General features: G+C 49.7%; 1 protein-coding gene across 1 annotated transcript; it reads right to left on the bottom strand.

Moving 5' to 3' along the window:
• Positions 1–202: 202 nt before the first annotated feature.
• Positions 203–7044, bottom strand: LOC132079263 (spermatogenesis-associated protein 2-like protein). Its single transcript, XM_059481765.1, has 2 exons — positions 6721–7044; positions 203–4422 (listed from the first exon to the last, which is right to left on the bottom strand). The coding sequence occupies exons 1-2, from the start codon at positions 7042–7044 to the stop codon at positions 3004–3006; spliced, it is 1743 nt and encodes a 580-aa protein (XP_059337748.1). The 3' UTR covers positions 203–3003.
• Between the last annotated feature and the right edge of the window lie 3349 nt (positions 7045–10393).

Below are 10393 nucleotides of genomic sequence, written 5' to 3'. Positions count from 1 at the left end.
GGCTTTTATAGAGAGCCTATTTTATATGTGTTCATGAGAATCCCAGCCCTGCTCTGGCTGAGCTGAGGAACAGTGAAAATACAGGGTGCATGGGACTGTTTGTTATTCTTTTCAAATGGTTCTAAAAACATCCTAGAATTAATTGGTTTCTTAACTGGTTTGCATTCTTTGATTTTACTTCTTTTTATAAAGAAAAACACCGTTTTTTGGGGGTTTATGCCATGATCAGTTTATTATGACCTGTAAGTACTTGGAGAGTACAGAAAAGCAGTGGGGGTTTCATTCTTGGCCCTGTCAAAGTGCTGAGTTGCCCTTCACTTGTGCTTTACCCTGTGGGTGCTGCCCTCGGGGGAATCCTCTCCCTGCAGCACACACACTGCTCTCACAATGATTTCCTGGGCAGTTTTAGGGAGTGATCCCACAAGTACAGAATGTGTTTTCCCCTATTGGTTTTGGTTGGTTTAGATGCAAGGCTTTAACAGCACTCTGATCACTTTGTACAGACGTTTGTCAGGCACTTTGTGCAGGATAGAAACATTCAGTTATGAGGCTTTTCAACAATATCTGATGGTGCTGCTTCTGTAGGGCTGTGGTTTGCCTAAAACCCATTGCACTGGAAGAACCACACGCAGCCAGGAACTGCAGCTCCTGTCCTGTAATCCCCACCTGATCAGCTGCTTCTTTTCTAAATAATGTAAGTTTTAAATGCAACTTAATAAATGCACAGAGAGAGCATTTCCTAGTGAAGTACTAAGCTGGTACTAAAGCTTGTGATCCCAGGAATGCCATTCTACTGCTCTGTTGTAAACCTTTAAAATTCCAGCTTAAAAGTAAGATTTTGTATGCTAAATAATTCTCTTACTTCTTGCAGCTTCATTGTAGGGGGATACCAGCTATTCTTGATACCTTCTGTTAAACTTTCAAAACTTTTACTTCTCTGAGAGTCCAAAAGAACAATTTCTTTGGAAATGGTTCTATATGTTTGAAGTTCAGTCATCTGCAGTTTGTTCTTAATTCTAATTTCACTACAGGCATACATTTTGCAGAGCACAGAAAATGTCACTTTATGGTTTAGTACAGAGAATCTTACACCCAAAGGATGGCACTGTTACTTGTCAGACACAGCCCTGTGAATGCTCTTTGTTCCTAACACTCATTTCTCACACCACACCCAGAGCTGAAGGCTCTGTCCTGTCCCCTGGTGTTACCTTGAGCAAATTCTGTTTCTCCTACACTGCTGGAATCAGGGGGTGACAGAATTTCAACCATTAGTTCTTCAAAAAGCAAATCTTTATGTTTTAGTTCCTGAGGTTTTTCTAGTCTAATCCATGTGTGCTCCTCTGATTTTTTTCTGGGATGAAAGTCAATTATAAGCAATTAATACAAAAGTAGTGTCAGCTAATATTTTAACTGTACAAGAAAGGCATTTTCTAGCATTTAGAACTGAACTCCATATTAGCCACTGTGAAGAAAATTAACTCTACCCCAGCCCAAGCCAGCACACATTTCAGTGTGCTGAAATAGCTACCTGAAGCAGTATTGAAGTGTTTTTCTAGGTAACAAGTGCATCATAGAATCCCAGAATTTTTAGGGTTGGAAGGGAGCTCTGGAGGTCACCCAGTCCAAGCCCTGCCCAGGCAGGGTCACTATTGTGGTTTGAGAGGAAGTGAGTGGCCACACCAGGTGCCAATATTCAAATCTGAGCACCTATTGGTTTGACCACAGCATCCCAAAACCTCACTTCCTCTCAAACCACGACAGTCACCTCGAGCAGGTGACACAGGAACATGTCCAGGTAGGTTTGGAATGTCCCAGAGAGGGAGATTCCACAGCCTCCCTGGGCATCAGCTCCAGGGCTCTGCCCCCTCCAGGAAAACAAATTTTTCCTCATGTTGGGGTGAATTTTTCTGTGTTTTAGGTTATGGCCATTGCTCTTTGTCCTGCTGCTGGGCACCAGGCTCTGACAGCCCTTGGAGGAATTTGTACCAATAGCACTGCAGACTGTGCCCAAGCCCAGCAGCAATGTGCTCTCCTAAAGGAGTTCAGAGCTGTGTGACACAGGCTCTCAGTGCTGGGATCCCAGCTTCCAGCTGATCCAACATCCTGAGCTTTCCACACAGCACTCCCACCTGCAGGACATCCCTGGTCCTGCCTCTGCTGCTCACTGGGATCATCTCCGAGCAGATTTTTTTTTCCTGCCATTAAAATGGTGAAGAATGAGATTTTTTTCCCTCTTCATTTCAGTGAGATGAACCAGCCTGCAGAAAAATTCTGTGCAGAATTAAATGTCAGGAGCAGGGGCAAGGGAAATGGCAGCTGTAGCTGGACCTCTCTCTGCTGGTGCAGTGAACAGTTCCAGTGCTCAAGGCTTCTCCTGGAAATTGTGGTGGTGGCCACAAAATACTTTGGTAACAAATGGTTATATATTGGTTAGATATAAAATCTGTAACACAGGTCAATGTCTCTACAAAACCAAGTGTTTGCTCACAGAGCTGTTTCCCTCTGTAAAGCTAAAGGAATGTTACCAAACTTTCTAAACCTGTTTTCAGCTGAAGTCAGGAGGAAGATTAGCTCAGACACAGCTTCAAAGGAATGCAGAGTTAAGGAGTACAGTCCAGTAAGGCATTTCTAAACTTCTTCCAGTTTAGCAGAATTTACCTCGTGCTGGAAGAGTATTCCAGGAATAGGTCTGTGAGGGAAAAAAGAGAAGCAGGATGCCCAGCTGGAGAAAGCTGTCTGGCATTAAGAACAGCCAGAAGGAATCTGACTGATGAATTAAATGGATTTAAATGTATAGAAGTTTGCCTACCCTTTAAAAAGGTGACCATTCAGGTTTCCTTGCAAAAGGAACCATCAGGAATTTGTGTAACTCCTGCTATTTACTATCCCAAGGCAGGGATGTGGTTTGGGTTTTTTCAGAATTGTTGTGACAGAGCAAATCATCTCGCTGCCAATGGGATCAAGGCCACAGGTGAGGGGACAGTCCCCCAGGGGGTGACAGCCTCAGGTGTGCTGGCTCAGCGCTGCCTGCTCGGTGCTGTCAATGATGACATAGGGCTCCTGGCCGTCAGTCTCTTGGGAGCTGCTGTGCTCCAGCCTCCCTCCCCTGCCTCCAGCAGAGGCCCCTGCAGGCTGCCCCTGGCAGGGCTGCACATCCATGCTCTGGGGGGGGATGTAGGTGAGGTTGGGGGGCTCTCTGACGTGCCTGAAGCACTCAGAAGCCGGGTGTCCCTTAGCAGGATCCATGAACAGTCTCTTGCTGTCAGAACCAGCAGTGGCATCCTCTGTGTGCCCAGCAGTGCAGCACAGACCTGAAGGTGGCTCAGGGTGTGACAGTGCTCTCTTGTGCAGGTCAGCATCAGGCAGGTATGTATGTTTTATTTGGGAGCAACTGCATTCTCTAACGTGCCTGTCACTTGTTCCTGCCCCAGGCTGGCCACTTTCCTCTACTGGATACATAAGTTCTTCCTGAGCATCCTTGATCTGCAGTTCTGTGAAGGTTAAAGACAGCTCACAAATGTCCTCTTCCCTGGGCACGCCGCAGTTTTGGGCAAAGTCCTTGTAGGGCAGAGACTTCAGCTCAGAGGGCTCATCACCAGGGGCTGGGTCTATGCAATTTATGGCATCATTAATTTCTGCTTCAATTGATCCTTCTGGGACTCCTGGAGCTTCAAACTCCAAGGTGGTTTTGCTGTCACAGGCGCCGTCAGCAAACATGGCAAAGGCTGGGGGGCCGCTGGCTCCCGGGGACAGAGGCCCCAGTGCCCGTGCCAAGGCACGCTCCTCAGCCAGCCTGGCCCTGGGCTCCTGCCCCAAAGCCCTGGGGGAGAGGCTCTCACTGAAGATGGGTGTCTGTGCTATGACAATGTCACTGTACCTGCTCAGGAAGTCCTCGCTGTCCGAGCCCTTCCCCGGCAGGGTGTCCGCGCTTTGCCTCTGGGGCTGCTGGAGGCTGCTGGGGGATGCAGCAGCTGCTGACTGAGCCACGTCCCCTGGGATCCTCACATTCCCAGCAGCTCCACGGGATGCAGCACAGGGAACCGAGCCCTTCTGCTGGGGGACAGGGCACAGAGGTGTCTCACTGCTCCCTTCATCTCCCAGACTTCCAGTGTCCCCTCTCTGGGGTGTGTGATGCTCCTCATCCTCCTCTCCTCCATGCTGTCGTGTTTGTGTTCCCTGCTGCAGGCTCTCCTCCAGACTGCCACGTGCTTCTTCATTTGCCATCTCCAGGATGGCCTCACACTCGATTCTTGCCAGGAATATCTCAAATGCAGTCTGCTTCGTTTCCTCATTGTTTCTCTTTTTGACAAGTGAAAACTCTGTTGCTGTAGTTGCAACATAGCCGATTTTCTCCAGGACTGCTTTCACAATGTCCTCTGGGAGCACTGGCTGGATGTAGTAGACAAAATTCCCAGTGAAAGTCTGGAACAGAACACAACATGGAAAAGCTGGTGAACACTGGGGGAAAGGGTGCAGGGAAATGTGAAACAGCTGATTTCCTAAAGATCACAAATACTTCAAGATTTGCTTACAGCTTTCACAAAGCTGTGTTCTACCAGTCAGAGTTTTGAATTGCAGTGAGTGAGCCTTTTCTAAAAGCCTCTCCAGCATGGTGGCTCTGCTACAGCACATCAGTTCCAGTGAAGTTGTGCCACTTTAAACCTGCTGGGGTCTTGGCTAAGAGTGCCAGTATTCAAAAATAAGGAAATAATAAGGAAATCATTTTAGTCAAAGTAGAGAAACTCAGAAATAAACCTTTTGTGTTCTACTGAACCTAAGCTTTGAAACAAACTGAGATTCATAGAATGAATCACTGAGGTCTTTTCCTAAAGAAACAGACATGACGCACTCACTGTGAATCCCATTTCTGAAATGGGGACAAGTCTGTAACATTTTCTTTTTCCATGGTTCAGACTCCTGCTGTGAACTTTGCTACCCTTGAATTAAACTGCCATTTTTAAAAAGCAGCTGAAGAGAGACTGTTCTAACAGAAGTATTGTTCAAACACCTCTCTTTGCACAAGCACCAATAAAATGCTGTGCAACAACTCAAAAAACTGTTCAATGTTTGCATGATTTTAGAGCTACCCCAGGCACGAGGCCTAGACTGTAACATGGAAGTGGTTTTTGTTTTTGTCAGAAACCCTGTGACAGGAGAGACTATTGTGAGCTGGGCATGACCAACTCCTGGCCAGTCAGAACAGAACACAGGTGGGAATGCAAGGCCAGGCTTTCCAGAAGTGGGGAACCTTGTTTTCAGGCTGCTCAGCTTGGGCCAGAGCAAGGCTGAGCCCTGAGCATTGGTGTCACAAGGAGGAGATTCAGGAGAACAAAACTGACCCCCAGAACGGGCACAGTGTAATCCTCAGATAAATCTGATAACAGTGCCCTGCACTCCCCACCTCCTGCTCCTTCTGGAGGGGGGCAGCTGCAGGCACTGCAGGGACATCAGAGCAGGTGAGGGGCAGGACATGGGAAATACTGTTCCATGTAGTTCAGTAGCTTTAGTCAAACCTCTACATGCACAAGGTACTGGTTTTTCCCCAACTTGTGCCTTGTGGTAGAATTATTTCAGGCCTGCAGCAGGCTGTCTTACACCTTGGGTTGCCCACAGTGGTCTTCAAAGTTTAATTTTAATGCAGCCTAGGATCCTTGTGTTAGGAAAAGCTGAACCCACCAAGTGTAGACCTGACTATCTGATGCTCTGCCCTGTTTTAGGGAGATGAATGAAAAGAACAGGAATTTACAGCTGTTTGAAAATCCACAGGTGAGACCTAAGTGCAGGAAGAATCAAAGAAATGGCTTTTTCTCACCAGCACCTGTTGTCAAAGCAAGGGCAGTAAGTTTGCATTTGGGTGTCTGGGGAGTCTGTTTAAAACTGGGATGTGTGAAGATGTCTGTGTCCTCTGGGCAATGAGACGTGCTCAGTGTGCTGGGGAAGCGGGGTAACCGTGAGCACCCGGCTGCAAAAAGCAGCAGCAGCAATTCCTCTTTCCCAGGGGCTGTCCCTGCCCGCTGCAGCCTGAGCTGGGATCAGGGACCAGAGCGGCACTGGCTCACCTGGCCGGGGGCACCGAGCCACCGCACACGGCCACGGCCAAAACACCCCTGCTTATGGGCACACCTGCTCACAGCTTAACGCGATGGACGGCAAAGCCTTGCGGGATGGCTTTTACCTTCCCTGCTGCCTCACCACAGCGAGGGGCTGCACTGCCGACCCCGCAGCTGCTCAGCACTCAGGGCCTCAGCGAGGACACGGCCAGTGAAGGCCAATGAACACCCCTGAGCAGCCGTGCACCGTGCTGGGCACCCTGGCCCGGGCTGGATCTGCTCCTGACCCCGCTCACCCCGAGCTGGATGTGCCCCTGGCCCTGCTCACCCCGAGCTGGATGTGCCCTTGGCCCTGCTCACCCCGAGCTGGATGTGCCCATACCCCGCTCACTCCGACCTGGATGTGCCCCTGGCCCTGCTCACCCCATACCCCGCTCCCTGCCCCGAGCAGGATGTGCCCCTGGCCCTGCTCACCCCATACCCCGTACCCTGCCCCGAGCAGGATGTGCCCCTGGCCCCGCTCCCTGCCCCGAGCTGGACGTACCCCCGGCCCTGCTTGCTATCCCGAGCTGGATGTGCCCCCGACCCCGCTCCCACGTCCCGGTGCCGCTGCCAAGCCCCGGCCGGAGAAGCGGCCTCGCAGCCCGGGGGTCGGGCGGCAGTGCGGTACCTTGAGGGAGCGGATCTCCCGGCGCCAAGGGCACAGCAGGAGGTTGACGCAGAGCAGCTCCAGCAGCTCCAGCGCCTTGAGCAGGTCGCGCAGGGCGCGGCCGCCCCGCGCCCGCCGGCAGCGCTCGGCCACGCCGCGCACGTCCAGGGCCCCGCGGCGCCCCGGGCCCAGCAGCCGCCGCGCCCGGGCCTTGAGCGTGGGGTCGGCGCAGGCCGCGAGCTGTCCCTGCGCCGCGCGGGCCGCCAGGTGCGACACGTACTCCCTCAGCAGCGCCGGCTCCGCCATGGCGCCGGGCCCGCCCCGCGGCCCGCCCCGCGCCGCCATTGGCCGGCACCGCCCGCGTGCCGGGCGGCCATTGGTTCTCCCACTTGTCAGTGGGAGGGGCGGGGGGGCGGAGCCACGCGAATCGAAAGTGAAAGGCGGGAGGGCGGTGAGGGCTCGGGCTGCGCACGGCGCGGGGCGGGGCTTGTCGCGACAGGGGCGGTGAGGGGAGGGGAATGGCCTGGGATGTCTCTGGGTGTCTCGGGAATGTCCCGAGATGTCGGTGGCTCCCCGGTGCGCAGAGCCAATTCTTACACCGCCGGGCGGTGTTTCTGTACTCTAACCTGGTTTGCACGAAGCAGGGAGCTCCTGGTGACCCACCAAAAGCTCCCTGGTCATCAAAAGTTTACATTGCACATTTTAACAGAGGTATAGGCAGTCATTGGTCACAAATTGTGTGTTGGTTAGCCCTCAGACCCCTCGCTGCTGGTAATGTCTGGCTGCGAGAGGTTTGTGCCTGCCCTGCCCTGCCCTGCCCTGGGGTTAAATGGGATCTGTGCTGTGGGCTAACTGCCCTGCACTGGCTGGATCCAGCAGCTGGAGCACTCACCTGTGATCCAGGTGCTTTTCTGACCTTGATTTTTTGGAATCTGAATTTTCAAGTCACCACCTGTGGCCACCATGATGTTGTGCTCCTGTATGACTTCACAAATTGATAAATATTCTCTCATATGATGATTGTTATTTTATTTCACAGAAGTCTATGGCCATAATTTCACATAGAAATTATTTCTGTAGGGTAAGGAAGGGAATAATTTGTCAGACTGTACCAAAACCACTTAGATCAGTTGGATGTGGTTTCCATTCAGGAAATACATCTTTACTCACCTTGCTGTGCTAAAAAATTATCTGTTTGAATATTTCTGGAGTGATTGGCCTATTTTTCCTATTTTCATATTTTCCCTTGGTGATAAGTTGTCATTTTCAGTGTCCTGACTTGAGTAATTTGACTCTGCCCCTCTTGAGCTTGGACACTGACTTGTCCCCCAGAGCAGGAGGGACCTGACTGCTCCAGTGCTTGTTCCTGTGGCCTCTGACAAAGGTAAAATCCAAATGTAAGAGACTGAAGCACAGAGCTGCTTCCTCAGCAGTTGCTCAGTCGTGGGTGGTACCGGAGATGTAAAATAAAAAGCACAGAAGCCAACCCAAATATGTGTGTGTTCTTTACTAAAAGTTCTGTATAAGATCAGTATACTAAAAATTAAAGCAGAAGAGAGGACTACAGAAGTACAGGGTTGTTATCATGTAGCAAGAAATAGCATGTCCAGTTTTCTCTCTGATTTCACCCATGTAATAAAGCAAAGGCCTGTGTTAAGCCTGGGTTTTAGCACTGGTATTAAAATCATGCAAGGGTTTAGGATAATATCTGACAGCAAGAGATTAATTTCTCAAGAGCAACATCACTCTGCCAACTTTGCTGAGACTTATCTAAGATCTGCAATATTTTCAAGAAATGAAAGCATGTCCTTACTGCATCATCACAAGGAATTTCAACACCAGCAGTAGTGGCATCCTAAGCTGCTCCAGCAGCTTCAGAGCTGCAAATGTCTCTCTGTAGTGTTTTACAGCTAATTTATTCTGTCTGGGGCTGTCTGTCTGGATTTATGTTATATTTGGATTTATATTCCCCCTCCATGTTTGTTGGATTTCACTCAGTTGAAAAGATTAACAAGAGCAGAAAATGCTAAACCACTCCTGCAAGTGATGGTGGTAAGATATCACAGAAGGAAGCACACTCTGCCTTCAATTCACAGTTTGTTATTTAATTATATATGTTTGTAATGAACCACAAACCCCAGGTATTCAGTGGTAACTCAGAAAAATGCTACAGTTGGATGTGGATGTTTTGGCTCCCATATCCGTTGACAGCCAGCTGGGGTTATTTGGATTATTCTGTGATAACAGGATGACAGGAATTTATGGAAGGGCCCACACCACCAGAGGGAGCAGGCAGATGTGTGTGAGAAATGCTGCCAAACCCAGAGCACAGTGCCAGGGACACTTCACTGTAACTGAAGGAAGAAAGAAAGACTTGGATTAGTCTTCTACAATTTTACCAATGTATTGCTAACATGAGGCAATATGTAAATCTCCCATTCTCATCAGAAGTCTACTTAAAGTCAGCTTGTTTTGTAAATCACAGATACAGAGTTGGTGGAAGGGCAGGAAATCCCTGTTAGAAAGGTGAAAAGCCACAGCAAAGGGTTTCCATCTGTGCAGAGAAACTGAGCATCAGTAACTGGACTTGTCTGCCACGTGTGAAAAGCCCTCTGTGCCTGTCTGCAGAAGAGCCTGGGACTCCAAGTTACACCATGTAACTTGGAAGAGCTTAAATTTCAGGGAAAAAATCCCCTTTGCCTTCTGCTGTGGGTTCATCAGATTGCCCAGCCCTCCCCAGGAGCAGCCCAAGGGCAGCAGGTCCCAGACCCTGGCCCTGTTCCAGTGCAGGGACAGCTGTGCAGGGCTGCAGGCACAGCCTGTTCCAGTGCAGGGACAGCTGTGCAGGGCTGCAGGCACGGCCAGCCCAGGGCAGTGACAGCTGTGCAGGGCTGCAGGCAGATGGAAGCCAATCCCATTCTGCAATCCCATTCTGCACAGAGCCCCCTGTACTTCCCTCTCTGCCGACTGCCCTGCCAGTAAACCTGACTGAGGCACTTCTGTGCATCTCTGCCCCTCTGAGCTGGGGCAGAGGGTTGTTTCTCTCATTGCAGGGTGCTGTGCTTACCCCCAAACTCTTGAAATGAAAACTTTATTGAGATGAGCAGCTCTCCCTGTTAAAAACACAAATGTGAAATAGAGCCTTACCTTCTAGCAATGCGTGCCAGCAGTTCTGCAGTGCAAAATGGTGAATTTTTGTTCTTTTGGGTATAGTGTACTGAGAATATTGAAAATCTTGCTGAACTGCAAAAGAATTGTCTCATTTTAGCAACATACATATTTACTGTCATCTACTTAGGAAAAAATGCATGCTTACCTTATATGTTAAATGTCTCCTATCAAATACCCTTTCTCTATTGAGTTAACCTGAAAAACATTTCTGCTGGAGCCAGACAAATTAAGAACCTATTTCCTCAGCCACACTAACTGCAGGGCAATTAAGATCTGGGATATTTCCTGAAAATTGGGATATTGAGCATGTGTCTTCTCAGCAGACTGCAGCACACACTGTGCCCCTGTGTTACTGCCAGGCTCCCAAACCCCAGGCTGGGTGATGGAAATGGTTCTTGGGGAAGGGAGAGGTTAGAAAGTGAAATCAGAGTGCTACATAACTAGACTCAAATATCCATGGGGGTTTTTATTTTTACCTCCATTTCATCTTACTTTTATATTCATCAGGACAATGGCTTTAAAT

This window comes from Ammospiza nelsoni, chromosome 13 (assembly GCF_027579445.1).
Source record: "Ammospiza nelsoni isolate bAmmNel1 chromosome 13, bAmmNel1.pri, whole genome shotgun sequence".
Taxonomy (NCBI): Eukaryota; Metazoa; Chordata; class Aves; order Passeriformes; family Passerellidae; genus Ammospiza; species Ammospiza nelsoni.
This window is presented reverse-complemented; position numbering and strand designations above follow the sequence as displayed.

What these genes read in the sequence shown, in the direction of transcription:
- LOC132079263 (XM_059481765.1), bottom strand. Translation starts at nt 7,044, where the DNA reads ATGGCGGCGCGGGGCGGGCCGCGGGGCGGGCCCGGCGCCATGGCGGAG. An exon ending in GGGAGATCCGCTCCCTCAAG is followed by an intron (nt 4,423 to 6,720) that starts GTACCGCACTGC and finishes GTTCTGTTCCAG; the next exon opens with ACTTTCACTGGGAATTTTGT.